We start from the raw sequence: 17,984 nt of genomic DNA on the forward strand, positions 1-17,984 counted from the left end.
TGAAAAAAATTTTTTTATGCTTCCAGATGGTGTTCTAGGGGACTTCTACTGCTCGCCGCGGAGGACCTCTTGTATTTCTTATGCGATCCTACCGCCGCCATTTTGTAAAAAAATGACAATAAAATTTTTTCTTACTCCTGAAAAGTTGCTTAATAGATTGCTACATTCCTTATATAAAATAATTTAAAAATGTAGTCACAAAAAAAAATCTTTTTTAATTGATTTTTGGTAGATATAACCCCTTAAAACGATCTAAAACTTTTGTATATATCATTTTTTACATAACCTCAAAATTTTCGAGTAAAATTTTAAAAACTGTGTTTTTCGTATTTATTTTTTTTCTCGGACAAAAACAAATTTTTTTTTACCAAATTTGGTGAAAACTTACCTTTTCATGTCCCAAATAAGCTGTAATTTTTTGGAATAAAAATATTTATAACGTATAAGACGGGCAACAAAAGCCAAATCGCGGATGACAATGCGTTATCCTAACGAAACTAAATAATTTTTCGTTAGAATTAAAATACCGGTGCACAAGGCACCAAATTTTTACTTGGACACGGCCAAGATTTTAAATATGAAATAATCTCATATTTTGGGTTCGATTCCCGATTCAGCGATTTTCGGATCTATATTTTTCTCTTACATTCATTTATTTATTTTCCGTAGGGGGGTTAAAGGGGTATTGAAATTAAATCTCAAAATATGAGATTATTTCATATTTAAAATCTTGGCCGTGTCCAAGTAAAAATTTGGTGCCTTGTGCACCGGTATTTTAATTCTAACGAAAAATTATTTAGTTTCGTTAGGATAACGCATTGTCATCCGCGATTTGGCTCTTGTTGCCCGTCTTATACGTTAAATTTATATTTATATATTACAGAGCCTTGTTAAAACTCTTAAAAATATTTATGTTTCAAAGTTTTGTTGACGTAAAACCGAAAAATTACCCCTAACTTCAATCAAAAAATCTCGTGTTAAAATTTTAGATTTTTTTAGGGGGGGATTTTATTCGTTGAAATGTCTATTTTTAGATGGTTAAAAAAAATTAGACCTTACTTTGCACAAAATTGCCAGAAATTGCGAAAAATTGAAAAACGTGTTTTCAAAAAGTAATATTTGCAGTTATTGCTTGAAATGTGATATTATTTATTAAAATTTTTAGTTGAAATGTATAAAAATGGTATCATTTAATGTTGCATTGATAAATAAAGTAATTGCAAATTGTTGAAGAAAGAGATGTGAAAAAATGAGGTTTTGACTGGTTTCAGTCAGAAAAAAAATGATTACTGCAATATCTTCATTATAAAAATGTAAATTTATTGACATTGTTGGATGTAGAGATATTATTACCATTGATTTTAAAATATTATTTCAACACAGAAAAGAAATTTCAGGAAATGCTCATGGAAATTATAAATAAATCATTAACCGACGCTAATAATAATTATAATTAAATTTATCAGGTGTCACACAAATTTTCTCTTTTTCGCTGGCAGTTCTTTGTCGTCAGATTGTATAAAACTTGCGGATTCGGTTGGATCTTCATTGATGTTATCGTCTTCTTCAATTTCGATGTTCCGTAAGAACGATGTTTCTAAGAACTGATCCGTAAGAAAGATGTTTTTAAGAACTGGTTTATTGTCGATAGCTTCTTCTGAATCGCTTATTTCCTAAATATTTTGTTGTTCCATATTGCAGCATTTCTCGGAAGCGTGGCAGTTTAAACACAAATTTGTGCATTTTAATTCATGTTTGCGACATCCACATTTTTTGTGGATCGAGTTACATCCGGTTTCACAGTTGCAACAAATAGTTTTCAGTAATATTTCCGGAATCAATTCTTGTTCTGTGAATATCGGCATAATTCTATTCTAAAATTTTTGCCAGCCCCAATCCGTTGCGGTTAGCGTGTTACCGAGCCAAGTCTGAAGTTGATAATATGCCCGGGTAACAATGTTGTTTCGCAGCGTCTTCACTTAGTGGAAGTTTTTCTAATTTAAATGATAACTTCACTGTTGCTGCTTGATAGTTGCGGAATCTCAATTGATTTAAAGTGGCATTTTCTTGTTTGCATTTATAAATTGCCTTGATTAGTTGTAAACCGTTTTTGGAGATGTCTTTTTTGTCTGCGTCTCTGTTATAAAAAATGCTGGCCAATGATGATAAATTTTGATCGGACAATAGTGATTTCATTGTTGTTTTTTTTCTTTTTCCAGCAAATGCAGAAGTTGTATCGCAACCAGAAAAACAATGTAAAAATGCAACAAGATTTGTTAATGATTTGTGTTTGAAACTGTTTGAGGTGTAAAAAAAATTCTTTGTCATTACCGGAACCTGGCTTGTGAAAATAAATGGTACTAATCTTTGAACTTAATTGATTTATAATGCGAATACTTATTTAGTCAGCTCTTTTAATTTTTAAAGCCACAATCTCCACTTGATTCCTCTCGACCAATAGAGCCAAACGCGATGTTATTGCGATAATTATGAAGGAAAGAACATTTTTGGAAAGGAATTTGAATCCTATGGTTGGGGTCTCAGAAATTTCCCCTGTTCCTTCTTTTAACATCCCCTGTAAAGAAATAGGCGAGAAAAATATTGGTCCGAAAGTCGGCTGAATCGGGACTCGAACCCGAGACCTTCCGCTTGCCGGGCGACTGCTCTTCCAACTGAGCTATTCAGACACTTACGAATCAATACTTTTCTCAATGTTTATACCCCCCCACCCCCAAAGCGTCGTAATTAGGTCCAGACGCGACGAACAATAATGCGAATACTTATTTAGTCAGCTCTTTTAATTTTTAAAGCCACAATCTCCACTTGATTCCTCTCGACCAATAGAGCCAAACGCGATGTTATTGCGATAATTATGAAGGAAAGAACATTTTGGAAAGGAATTTGAATCCTATGGTTGGGATCTCAGAAATTCCCCCTGTTCCTTCTCTTAACATCCCCTGTAAAGAAATAGGCGAGAAAAATATTGGTCCGAAAGTCGGCTGAATCGGGACTCGAACCCGAGACCTTCCGCTTGCCGGGCGACTGCTCTTCCAACCGAGCTATTCAGACACTTACGAATAAATACTTTTCTCAATGTTTATGATGTTAGGAAATGTTCTTTCCTTCATAATTATTGCAATAACATCGCGTTTGGCTCTATTGGTCGAGAGGAATCAAGTGGAGATTGTGGCTTTAAAAATTAAAAGAGCTGACTAAATAAGTATTCGCATTATTGTTCGTCGCGTCTGGACCTAATTACGACGCTTTGGGGGGTAGGGGGGTATAAACATTGAGAAAAGTATTTATTCGTAAGTGTCTGAATAGCTCAGTTGGAAGAGCAGTCGCCCGGCAAGCGGAAGGTCTCGGGTTTGAGTCCCGATTCAGCCGACTTTCGGACCAATATTTTTCTCGCCTATTTCTTTACAGGGGATGTTAAGAGAAGGAACAGGGGGAATTTTTGAGATCCCAACCATAGGATTCAAATTCCTTTCCAAAAATGTTCTTTCCTTCATAATTATCGCAATAACATCGCGTTTGGCTCTATTGGTCGAGAGGAATCAAGTGGAGATTGTGGCTTTATTAATTGATTTAGAAGAACAAGAAGATTCATATCTAAAAAAAAGCATTATAAAAAGACAAGCTAACATAGAAGGAATTGATTTAGAAGAACAAGAAGATTCATATCTAAAAAAAGCATTATAAAAAGACAAGCTAACATAGAAGAAACAGAAATTATAGAAAAGGAATCAGTTAATAAAAAATTCTTTGTCATTCCGTATATAAATAGGATCTCAGAAATGATTGTTTCCTCGGTAAAAAATACAGAGTGTACAGTATGATACAGATGTCTCAACAAACTTGATAACATTATTAAAGCACAGAAAGATAAAACTAAACATTCATGCAATGTTGTTTATAAGATCAATTGCAATAATTGTAATGCATCTTATGTAGGCCAAACGAGGAGGCAAATACAGACGAGACTAAAAGAACATAGAAATAATATCAGGTTGCACTCAACGAAAGATTCAGTAATTTCTGAACACATAAGAAATGAACACCATACATTTAATTGGGATAGCGTAAAGATTCTGGACAACGAAAATAATCATTATAAAAGACTCATCTCTGAGATGCTACATATTAAAGAACAAAAAAATGGGCTAAATTTAAGCAAAGATACTAAATTACTCAGCGAGTCTTATTTTGATATTTTGGATAAATTAGCGAACAATGAATATAATAATAAGACAAATAGGACATTAACGGTTTAAACATAGGTATTAGATCATATATAAACATGCACATTCTTCGATTATGTAGAGTTTGAAATGAGATGTCTTTTTATATTGTTGGTCTTGTCTTGTGTCATTTTCAATAACTTTTTCAAAAAAACGTGGTTAAAATTGTAAAGAAGGACGATGTCAAGTAAGCATATTGCTAATTGTTAAGGATATATATTTTAATTTTTGACATACGTTAATCGTCAATTTTTTATTAATTGCAGCGCCTACGGAACGTATTAATTTCTTGCATATTAACGATGAAACTTTTCAAGATTTGATTAAAATCAAAGATCATATCGAGGCGAACATTTGTTGGATATGACGGATTGAAACACGCTTTAATTGCTTATAAATTTTCGACTCTTATTGAAGAACTAACATTAATTTTTGATATTATGTGGAATTTTAGTATGATTTTGTATTTTTTAATAATTACTGTAATATAATACTGAGGAAGACCGCGTGCGGTTGAAACGTTTATTTTATAATGATTGTAATTTTCGCTTAAGTTTGAGTATAGAATGTTTGTAGCTTTCACATAATGTTTTATGTTTAGTTTATACATGGAATAAATTTTATTTGTCAGAACAACTCTAATAATTGCTCGATAAGTTGGCCTTTTTATTTATCACTAGTTGTATTTACAATATACGAGCGAAACTTTGTATCAATTGGTTTTTTATTTTATTAATTTCTATTAATTTTATTAATTTTTTAGTTTACAAGTGAAACACTTATTGTTAGAATTATGAGCAAATTGTATTAATTTCTGTAAATCTGTATCTTCAACTCTTAGTGCGCTTGAGGGGGCCTCGTCCCGGAGCGCTCAAATAAATGCTCTCTTTCTCTCCCTCCCTCCCACCTTTCCTCTCCCTTTCCCTCTCTTCTTTGCTCTTCCTTTTCCCTCCCTTCCTCCCTCCCTCTCTCCAATTTTAAACATGATTCTGTCTGGAAAGGTGAAAACATAAAAATTCAGGAACCATGAGCAGAATGAAGAAGCCACAGCACATGCGCTATAGAATCTGCATTATACACATGGCTTCTGAATTTTTAATCTACATAAAAATAACCAACTATAATGAGTTATGCCTGTGATTTTGTGTGTATTATATATTTAAATTGGAAAGTTAGAATTCAGGGACAGAATGCAGATATCTTAACGCATGCGTTATGGCTTCTGCATTCTGCTCATGACTCTTGCAATTTTATGTGCTTCCATATTTTAAAGTGGAAAAACCGTATCATGCTACTCAATAATATATGTATACATAAATACGGCACGACAGACCTTAGTCTATTATCTAATTAGGGGGGGGGGGGGTCTATTATCGTATTAGGGTGATAGTTTAATATTTTGAGGGCTCGATGCCATTCGTTGCAGGCACTGACAAATTATAGAAGCAGTAGACGTGGAAATTATGGGTGAAGATCTGCCTGAAAAATAAATTTTCGTCCGATCTGATGCACGTTTTCTCTTTGGATACAGTATAGTGTAGATACCCAATGCGTCTCGCTATTGCTTGCGCGTGACTTAACATGAGACACTACACCGTGTCTTTTAATGTACATAAATTTATATATTTTGCTCATCTATCGCATAAATTGTATATATTTTATCACTCAATTTGTGGTCTGAACTTACCTGTAACTCAATGAAGTCAAATAGTGATAATTTCTCAATAACGCTGATATCCACTAAAGAATAGTTTAGGAACATTATGCACATACTTCTAAGCTTAATTAAAACCTTGCCGAGAATCAAGTCAGACACAAATAAATTTTCTTTTATATAACGTCTTGCATCAGTGAATTTTCGATAAGTTATTGATTTTCGCCATATATATAAGCTTTTCCAAAGTCGAAATGTAGAGAAGATTTTTATCTATTATAAAAATTTAATAAATTTTAATAATTATTTCCTGATTTTTATTTCGTCTTTTACTCAGTTTCACAGCTACTCATGATGCATTGCATGATTTTAAATGCATGGTGATATATTGATATTAATTGCTTTGTGAAAAAAATTAAAATTGGAAAAAATATAACATTATTTTATTAATTAATCTATTTACATGTTCTATTTGCCAGTATTTCTATTTTTTATATTAATAATAACATAATCTAATTTGTCAATTCATAATTGTGCACAAGCGGTTGTAGAGCATCATAAAAACTGTGGAAGATGTCTTAATTTTCTTATATATAATCTTACAATTAGATAGACAGAAGACATGATAGTGAACTCTAGCAATTGGAAATTACAGATACATTCATCCCAAATTTAGATAAATTACTGAAAAAAAATCTTATTAAAATTGTGATATTTATAATCAATAAGATTATTCAAAAGTCGTTAAACATCAATTTTTTGGGAAAAAAGATGAAAACCAAATTTAATATTAATCTTAAGGAAATATGCAGTGGGGTAAGGTTAGATTAGCTACAAATTCATAATTATTATAAATTTTTAAGAGCAAAAATGCAAAATTCGGCTGTTAAGCAACTTGCTTCATGAAGAAATATATTTAAAAAATTTTACAAAATAATATCACAGTTTTAATGCACAATATATGAGATAAACAAATCTTGCTAGATTTATAAGGAGTAGGTAATCGAAAAATTTCCAAAGGTAACATACTAACAGCTTAACAAGAAGAGTATTATTCTATCTTTGTCTTTCTTGCATTGCGTATGTAGTAGCGTATGTAGACACAAACACTAATCATTGAGCGCACGAATGCGATTAGAAATATTCAAAGATATTGCAAGAACCGAACATTATACTATCTGTAGGAAAAGATAGGATGTATATCTTAAATAATCTTATCAACCTCCGGATAAAAAGCATCTTTATAAGTACTCGGTGGGGCGCACACGATGATTGACTCCTTGTGTCTCTCCCTTCTACTCCTTCTCACGCAGCTAGCGCCGCGAAGGAAAGCGCAATTCGCCTTTCGCGCGCGTAAACTCACAAAATGAATATAAATAAAATAATACTTCGCCTACATATCTTTGTTTTTCTGCATAAGTATATGTAGAATAACAAGGATAGCAATAACATTTGTTTAACATTATCTTCCAATAATCGTATCATATACGTAGTATTTCGCGCATTATGCATATTCTCAAATGATTGAAAAATGATTATTTATTAAACATTTGTATATAAATATATGAATAATAAAATATTTATACACAATATAAATATACGCATATAAATAATATAAATAATGTAAATGTATACACAATATAAATATACGCATATAAATAATATAAATAATATAAATGTATATACAGGGTGTCTCTTAAATCCGATCTGTGCTCTTCATCTCGGAACGGCTTTAGATACGAAAAAATGTTTCAAATAAAAACTGTAAGGTTTCGAGAGAGACATAAGATCGTGCCATTGATTTGACTTTGGATAGTTGTTTAAAGGTCACGTAAAGGTTACCGTCAATTTTTTAAATGGAATTCTCTATTTTGTAGCATATATTTGTAGCTTATCTTGAAAACTTTCCAAGACACTATAAAGTATTCTTAAGAATTTTTTGAGTTCTATCTTATGTCCTCCTTAAAGCCATACAATTTTTGTTTGAAACATTTTTCGATTATCGCAGTGTTTCTGAAATATTTCAGTGAATCCGATAATTCGTGCCCCACCTGTCAGGTGCAGGTAGAACAGGTTAAACATAGTAGAAAAGTCTTGTCTATCATTTTTCTATATTTGTAAAAATTAATGAGAACTTAATAGAAAAATAACTATAAAAAAGGAAGGCCTAAAAATAATACGCGGATGTTCCTTGCGTATATTTCTAACGAAAATTAATTTTTCGTTGAAAATAAACAAAATATGCACACATACACATGTTATTCTTGATGTACTACCAAGACTTTAAAACGTAAAATATGTCATACTTTTTTGTTTTGAGACTTTCACGGCCATATGAATCATCAATGCAAAAAGTTTCCGGATGGATGCCGCGTGGTTTAACAGCGTAATGCCGACGTTTCGCAAACGTTGCAATTTGCATCTTCAGGGCTGAGAGCTCCGATATTGAGCTTTCTTGAATTGTGGTCCTTATATATATTATAGGAGGTTTTTCATCTATGGAAAAGTATTCCGTAATGACGCTGCCTAGTGGTGTGAATGTATATTAAGGGCAGTGTGCCAAATAGGGTTTGTTTGATAACCTTTGTCGCGGTTGAGGTTGTCGGGATGTTTTAGAATTTCTAGGGCTTCACGATGTTTTCTGGCGAAATAGCTTTGCGAGGAGGCTAGTCTGGTTGCTTTGTCGTATTGTACCGAGTGTCCCGTCTCCAAGGCTGATTGACTAAAATGGCAGTACTTGGCACTCCGTTGGTGTTCCTTAATTCGTGTACTGATCTTTCTCCCAGTCTCTTCTATGTACACTTTTCCGCAGGAGCAAGGATTCCTGTATACACCTGGTGTTTCTAGGTGTGGTCTCCGGTCCTTGGGATTAGGAAGTAGTTGCGCAATCTTATTTTGAGATTTGGAAATTACTTTGATATTGTGTTTACCCAGGATCCTGCTAATGCGTTCTGTTGTACTCTGAAAATACGGAAGAATCGTCCATTTTTTATCTTTTTTTTTCTTCTTCTCCTTTTTTACTTGATGCACTCATATTTGTAGAACTGGAGATTTTATTTTTCAGCCTTTCAGATGTTCGATGGATGTCTTTGGTGTTGTACCCATTCTTGGTCAAGACTTGGTTGAGATGTTCTAATTCTTCATTCAGGGAAGTTGGTTCAGAAATTGTTAAGGCTCTGTATATTAATGAACTGATGACAGAATTCTTCTGAGCCGGGTGATGATAAGAGGTGACATGGAACATTTTAAAAATAAAGTTCTGAAAAACGCACCTCTCAAACCTCTCTCTCCCTCTCCCTTTTCCTCTTCCCATTTCTACCTCTCTTTCTATCCCTCCCACTTCCTCCACCCCTTGCTCTCTCTTTTCTCTCTCTCTCCCTCCTCTCTTTCTTCCATTCTCCCTTTCTCTCCCTTTCTTCTTCCCTCTCTCCTCTCTGTCCCTCTTTTACCCCCTCTCTCTCCCTCTTTTTCTCCTTATCTCTCTCTTTTTCTAGTGGAGAAGACGTGTCAAACATTGCTCTGCAAAAGTGATAAATTTTAAGTGGTTAAATAGTAAAGGAGAGTGTTGAAAAAGTAATAAAGTAATAGTAACATGGACCGGGAATAGACATGATTGTTATCTAACCGGAATATGTTGATTTGTGAGCGGGAGAGATAATTTCTTTTATAAGGAATCGAGATTTCGCGAAACACGTAAACATTAAAAGTGGGCATAAAAGTGCTGACGTGAAAATTTGGACAGGTAACTGACCGCCTATGCTGCTATAAACAGTTCCGTCCCTTAATTATCGATATGGACGATGAATATGACGAGTATCGATGCTCGGCATGTAAGAAGGCAATAAAAAGTCAAGTGGTGGCATGCAAGTCGTGTGTTAAGCTTTTTTACCATCTAGGATCTGTAAGTAAACATAAAATTTATGATAAAAATCACAAGCTGGTGTCGTGTCCTGGCCCATTTAAGAAAACAGAAAGTGAAGCAGATATGAGAAAGACATCGGCCGTGGCGGAGAGCAGCAGGGACAGCCTAGGATCTACAGAATTTACGGGTTTGCTTAAGGCATCTAGCAGTGGAAATAGAACATCAGGAGTGAGTGAATCAATGAATATTGATGTAAAAATAAATTGGCTTATAAAGACTGTGAAAGAAATAAAAGACGAAATCGCATGTAAGCAGGAAATTAAAATGATGGTCAAGGAAATAATTTGAGAAGAATTTGGATGCATTAAACAAGAACTGGAAGACTTGAGAAGAATAATGCAGGGCAGAGTGTGTGGACCAGCAAGAGGAACTCAGAAAAGTTATAGTAAAGCAATTAAAGAGAAGAAAAAAGAAAATATTATAATTGCCAAGATGCAACAAGAGAGTGAAGCAACAAATAGCTGATAAAAGAAAAGGTAGATATCAAAAACATGGCTATGGGAATAATAAAGCTAAAAAAAGAAAGTAAAGGAACAGTGATTCTCAGCTGTGAGACTAGAGAAGAAATAAAAAAATTAAAGACAACAGTACAAGCCCAGTTAAACGAGAATTTCAAAGTTACTGAGTCACCGCGGATGAAACTTAAGATAAAAATTGTCAATATTGGCGAGGAAGAAATGAAATTGAATGATGATGATTTAATAGGTACGATTAAAAAGCAGAACAAAATTGATGTGAAAAATGAAGGAATTTATATGTGGATAGTGAAGAAAACAGTTAAAGAGAAAAGAAATGATAATAATCAATCCGGAAGAAAAGAAAAGGATGGTATCGTAATAATTTAAGCAGATGAAGGGACTCATGAAGTAATGTTGAGCAGAGGGAAACTGAATGTAGGATGAAGAAAGTGTCCTGCATTCAATCACATTAACATTAAAAGATGTTTTAAATACTGGGGTTATTATCATATTGCAAAAAATTGTACGCGTAATAAAACATGTCACAAATGTGCAGGAGATTATAATGTGAGTGAATGTACAGCGACAAAGAAAAGATGTATAAATTGTATGTTTAAGATCAAAACATACAATTTGAAAATAAATGATGAACATGACGCACTTGATCCGGAATATCCGACATTCAAAAGAGCGATAAGAGAAAGGAGAAGAAGAGGGCCGGCTGGGAGGAAGCTAGATAGCAACTACAGAAGGAAACGGAATTAATACTATATACAAATGCGCAAAATTTGATGGCGCATAAGGACGAGATACAGCATCAGATTATGAAGAAAATGAACCCTGCGTTTGTAGCGTTATCAGAAACTAGAGTGACTGCTAAAATTGAAGACTTTGAAGTAAACGTACCAAGTTATAGTATGATTAGATGTGATACTGAAAACAGAAATACAGGAAAGGTTATTTTATATATAAGGGATGATATTAAATATGAGATAGTATTAATAAAAAAGAAGCAAATTGTTGGTGTGCTGCGATTGAGGTAAAAGATAAATTGTATAAGGGAGTGATAATAGTAATATATCATTCACCGAGTTCATCGCATGGTAATTTCGTTAGATTTTTAATGGATATAATAGAAGAATTAATAATATAAAGAGAATGTATAGTAATAAGAGATTTTAATATAGATATTATGTTGGATTTGTTTTATACAAGGAAGTTGCAAACGCGAATGTTGAACTTGGGCATGAAACAATATGTAAATAAACCGACGAGAATTACGAAAAATAGTAGAATAATTATATATTTAATTTACGTTAATAATAAAATAGGAGTGCAAGTAATTCATTAACCTAAAATAACGAATCATGCGTGGTTAAAAGTTGATTTTAATGCGAATAAAATTAGTAATAAATACAGAGAATTTAGTGCTAGGAATTTTAAAGAGTTTAATGTAGATGAATTTATATATTTTGTAGAAAATAAATTTTAAAAAAGCCAGGATATGAATGTCAGTGCAAGAGCAAAAAAACTTGTTGATAATATAATAGACGCGTTGGACGCTACAGCACCTAGGAAGAAATTTAAAATACCAAAAATATGGGAAAAAGTGGTTTCGGATGAAATAAAGGAAGCAGCGGTTATAAGGAATGAGGCATACAATAAAGCGTTATGTAATGATATGGAAGAAAATTGGTTACAGTTTAAAATGGAAAGAAATGCAGTGGTTAAACTAATCAGGACAAAAAAAGAATACTATAAAAATATGATAGATCATAACAAGGGAAATCCGACATCTATGTGAAAAAGAGATAATAAGAGGCGAACCATAATGTATAAAGGAAATAGAGAATATAAATTTTGAAATATTAGATAATACTGAAAGGTGCAATATAGCTGATAAATTTAATTTAGATTATATACAAAGTATTGATGATATAGTAAAATCTATAAGTAGAGATAAGTTAGAAAGTACAGGTAAAAGAATTATTTTTGTTATTGAAAGCGAGAGAATAAAGGAAAATTTTGAGATAGAATAGAGCAATTAGAAAAAATTGTTGTGGAACTACCAAAAAAGAAAAGTACGGAAGAGAGAATAACTAGTGATATACTTAAAGCAGTATATTATGTATAATATAAAGAAGGAATTTATTATTATAATAAATAACTCTTTGAGGCAAGGTTGCTGTCCAAAAGGTTGGAAAACGTCTACGATAATACCGATTCCAAAAATAGAAAAAGCCAGAAAAGCAAGTGAATTAGGCCTATTAATATGTTACCAGTATTTGAGAAAATGTTAGAATTAGTAGTTAAAAAGCAAATTGAGACGTATTTGGAAGATAATTGTATTATAACAGAGCATCAGTCAGGTTTTAGAAAACAGTATTCCTGTAAAACAGCGATTCAAACAGTCATTGACAAATAGAAATTGTTAGTTAACGAGACAAAAATGGTGGAGGTTATTTTCATGGACCTCGAGCATTTGAAACGATAGATAGAGAAAAATTATTAGAGAAATTATATCAATATGGAATTACAGGAACAATTTTAGAGTGTAAGAAAATTATAGGCTCTCTAAGATAAAATAAAGTGTATAGGACGGGCTAATTAAAAGCCAGGCGCGGTAATTGATGCAAAGAATTATTCGTGCATTTTTATTCTTTATTTAATGTACGTTTCGGTCCGATATTGAACCATTTTCAGCATCTGCTAGTACAAAAAGAACGGAAACAAATTAAAATTTTAAAACATATCTATGGATTTACGATAATAGCATTACGTCAAGAACAGATGAAATCCTTTTATATGTTGTATATATACGTATTTTTTTTGTGCGCATTAAAGTAGTTTAAAAAGGAAAAAGACAATCATGAGCTTCCCTTCGATTCTCGCCGTAGGAATGGGCTTCTCTTTTTATTTGAGAACGGCTTATAGCACTTTGTCATTCTATTGACCAGTCACAAATTGTTAAATATTAAAAATTTAATCACGAGATTTGAGCAATATAATACAAGGGAGACTCACTTCCTTTTTTTGAAATTATATGTTTCAACGCGTATCAGCAATACAAAACTGTTAGATATTTAAGATAGTTACACAGTCATGTCGACGGATAAACAAATAAACGGTAAATAGTTATTGTGTGTGGATGTCATCCGTACAAGAGTTAAATTTTTTGCAAGTCATGTATGACGAAAAGATAGGAATTACCACTCCTATAATCAACAAACTCCCTGTTCTTTCTCCAAAAATTGTTCCTCGGGATGGTCGTTGTGGCTGCTCGTATGTTTGCTCGTGGTTTTGTTGCGGACGGATATGCGGATATTTGCAGGAAGTTTTCCGATATTGTGTTCGACGCACTTCACAAATTCAGTTGTAGCACGTTCGACATTAATGTTAGGCATGCAAAAGTTGGAACCAAGCTGGAAAAGTCCTTAAACTTGAGGTGGGATATCGGCTGAGGAGAGGTTAATAAACCATTTATTTTGGATGTGTAAAGGGGAAGGAGATTGTTTCATCAATTAATATGCCTCTTTATGGGCCTGCTGCCTTTTTACACAAAATAATACACAAAGCATTACCAGCTGCAACAAGCCATGTTTCTGATAGCTTTGAACTCGTCAAAAAACTTTCAAATAAATATATACAAGATGATTATAAACTAGCATCATTAGATGTAATTTCGCTTTTCACAAATGTTCTTGTAGACTTGGCTTTAAACAGCGTTGCAAATAGATGGATTTTTATAAAAGAAAAATGTGTTCCTTGCGATGAATTTTTAGGAGCAGTTTGCTTTGTCTTAGATTCTACATTTTTCAAATTCGACGACGTTTGCTACAAACAGATCTTTGGCTCTCCTATGAGATCTCTGTTTTCCCCGATTATCGCCGATGTCACCTTACAAGATCTGGAGATGAGGATGATCGAGACGTTACCATTTACTTTGCCGTTTTATTTCAGATATGTTGATAACATTGTATTGGCCGTCTTCTCCTCCATGCATAGAAACATATTAGATATATTTAATTCTTTCCATCCGAGATTACAGTTCACGATGAAGGAGGGAATCGACAATTAAATCAATTTTTTTAGATGTGACTTTAATTTTAAACAACAGTTTTTTTAACTTTGACTGGTATCCTAAACTTACTTTTTCGGGTAGGTTCTTACACTTTGAGTTTCGACACCCTCTTTGCCACAAAAAAGACACGGCCATTAGCCTCATCGATAGAGCCTTTCGTCTATCACATCCACGCTTCCAAGAAATAAATCTGTGCCTTGTTGTCAATATCCTACTAGATAACCTAGAAAATAGATATCCGCTGCCTTTTCTATTTAAAACGCTAAAAGAACGTATAAAAACTTTAATATCTAGACATAAAATTCAACAAAAAAGTCCAATGATATAAGAGCCGATGAGGATAACAACAGGAAGCATATTTAATTTTTTAACATCCCATATATTTTGACAGTTTCGGAACGCTTCATGACTGTGGTCCGTGATTTACAGGTCAAATTATCTTATACTGGTTTAAATAAACTACGAGAATTTATTCGCATACATGAAGATAAACTCCCGAAAGAATTAAAGAACAACGTAGTTTAAAATCTCGTGTAAAGACTGTGACGCTTCATATGCAAACCAGTAGACTGTTGAAAACTCGTGTATTGGAACACACAAATCACATCAGAAAAAATACAACACAGCAGTCTGCAATCACGGACCATAGATTATTGAATCACGAATTTGCGTGGAGATTTTATTGTTAGATGAGAAACCTATTTACGGCAAACGTTTGACATCGGAGATAATCTTTATAAAAAGGCAAAAAAACAGCCTAAATCGTTAGTGCGATACAGAAAGTCTACATAATTCCTATCTTTCCGTCATACATGATTTGCAAAAAATGTAACTTTTGTACGAATGATATCCACACACAATAACTGTCTACCGTTTATTTGTTTATCCGTCGACATGACTGTGTAACTATCTTAAATATCTGACAGTTTTGTATTGCTAGTGCGCGTTGAAACATATAATTCCAAAGGAAGGAAGTGAGTCTCCCTTGTATAATATTGTTCAAATTTCGTGATTAAATTTTTAATATTTAACAATTTGTGACTGGTCAATAGAATGACAAAGTGCTATAAGCCATCCTCAAATAAAAGGAAAAGCCCATTCCTACGGCGAGAATCGAAGGGAAGCTCATGATTGTCTTTTTCCTTTTTAAACTACTTTAATGCGCACAAAAAAAATACGTATATATACAACATATAAAAGGATTTCATCTGTTCTTGACGTAATGCTATTATCGTAAATCCATAGATATGTTTTAAAATTTTAATTTGTTTCCGTTCTTTTTGTACCAGTAGATGCTGAAGATGGTTCAATATCGAACCGAAATATTAAATAAAGAATAAAAATGCACGAATAATTCTTTGCGCATGATTTACCGTGCATGGCCCTTAATTAGCCCGTCTTATACACTTTAGTTTTAAAATGGTTAAGATCATATTTAAAGAATAGAACACAGCAGATACGATTTAATAATGAACGGTCCACATTAATGGCCACAAAATATGGAGTACCACAGAGATCTGTACTAAGACCTTTGTTATTTATAATATATATAAATGATATAATTAAAGTCTGTACGGAGGATTGTAATATAAAAATGTTTGCAGACGATACGTTAGTGTATGTGAGTGGAGAAAGTAGTGCGGAATTAGAATGAAAAATAAATATGGCATTTGTTGCAGTGGAAAGATGGATAAATACAAATAAGCTAAAATGAACGCAGGAAAAACAAAATACATGATAGTTCGAGGTATAAGAAAAGAACTGAGAGGTAATATTACATTGGTATGTTTGAACGGAACAAAGATAGAGCGTGGGAAAGAATGAAATATCTAGGCATAATTTGATCCCAAAAAAATCATAAAAATGAAAAGGTCAGGCCATGTTCAAAAGAAGGTACTCAAAAATTTAAACGATCTAATAATAAATTATCACGAAAAGTAACTGATATGTTATTCAAGGTGCTAGTTCAAAGTGAACATACGTAAAGTGTATATTATCTAAATTTAGTAATAATATATTACCATGAAAAGTAACTGTGATATTTTATTCAAGGTGCAAGTTCACATTGAATATACATACATATAAGTAAAACTGATTACAATTTGATTCTAGAAAATAAGTGCGATATGTTATTCTTAGTGCACAAAATATAATAGTCGTTTATAGAGATTTGATTTGAAATTCATACTAGCCCGTACAATGAAAAATAATTGCTCGTAATTCCAGAGTACCTCGTAATTTGTTAATGACTCAAAAAAATAACATGGCGGCCTGCTCTCAAAAAACTATGATGTTTCTCGATGTTTATTTAGAAATAATGTCGAAGCTCTTACAGAATAATTACTACCACATTTGAAATACGAAAAGTATTACATTAGAAGAAGATTAGATTAGAATAAGGATTCAACGTATTTTTAAAAGCTCTACACACACAACGAAGTGAATATACAAAACTATATACAAATACCTTTTTCTTCTGTGTTTCTGAAGAAAATTGTAAGTCAAATGACTTGCACTTTGAGAACCATGTCACTTACTTTTCAGAGTCAAATTGATAAATTTTTTTTGTATATTTTAATGATATTTATTTCTCACTTGTATCTTAAATAATTAATATGTAATTTTTTATTGTATATTACAACAAATAATCAGTAAACTTTTTAAGCGTATAGCTTTATTGTAGTTGACCTGAGAACTGTACATTTATAAATTTTACTTAATATACACCCGTTTCGAGCAACAAGGCAAAGTTTTCTGATCAATAACTTACTCCCTGAAAATACGGTATAACACAAATCGGAAGTTGATACAAAAATTCGTAATTTTACTAAAGAAAGATTGGAGGTTTTTAATTTATACAATTTTCACAACTCTTATTTCAATTATTTATTCTACCCATCGAAAGTTTTTTGAGAGCAGGCCGCCATGTTATTTTTCTGAGTCATTAACAAATTGGTACTCTGGAATTACGAGCAATTATTTTTCATTGTACGGGCTAGTATGAATTTCAAATCAAATCTCTATAAACGACTATTATATTTTGTGCACTAAGAATAACATATCGCACTTATTTTCTAGAATCAAATTGTAATCAGTTTTACTTATATGTATGTATATTCAATGTGAACTTGCACCTTGAATAAAATATCACAGTTACTTTTCATGGTAATATATTATTACTAAATTTAGATAATATACACTTTACGTATGTTCACTTTGAACTGGCACCTTGAATAACATATCAGTTACTTTTCGTGATAATTTATTATTAGATCGTTTAAATTTTTGAGTACCTTCTTTTGAACATGGCCTGACCTTTTCATTTTTATGATTTTTTTAGGATATTACTTACTTTTTAAAGTACAGATATATAGAGCAGCTTTCTAGTAATTCAAGTATCACAAATATATGTATTTTCGATTCTTATCACATAACTTTGTATAAGTAACAATTTATGCAATACAGTTCAAAATAATTGAAATATATGGTATATATGTACATATATAAAATATATAATTATATTATAGTATACATATATATTTTATTTAATCATATATGTAAATGTTTGTATAATTGTAATAACTTTTAACGATACATTGCACATTTATTTCAATTGCAACAGAATGAA

At 32.3% G+C, this 17,984-nt stretch overlaps 1 protein-coding gene across 1 annotated transcript; it reads left to right on the plus strand.

Moving 5' to 3' along the window:
• The first annotated feature begins 9,880 nt into the window (after positions 1-9,880).
• LOC146719917 (uncharacterized) lies at positions 9,881-14,881 on the plus strand. The gene is given in 4 exon segments (XM_085489411.1): positions 9,881-10,064; positions 13,983-14,359; positions 14,361-14,628; positions 14,748-14,881. Coding segments are annotated over 4 exon segments (963 nt in total).
• Positions 14,882-17,984: the final 3,103 nt, after the last annotated feature.

The sequence above is a fragment of the Nylanderia fulva genome, unplaced genomic scaffold, assembly GCF_048542155.1.
Source record: "Nylanderia fulva isolate GAGA-0341 unplaced genomic scaffold, ASM4854215v1 Scaffold82, whole genome shotgun sequence".
Taxonomy (NCBI): Eukaryota; Metazoa; Arthropoda; class Insecta; order Hymenoptera; family Formicidae; genus Nylanderia; species Nylanderia fulva.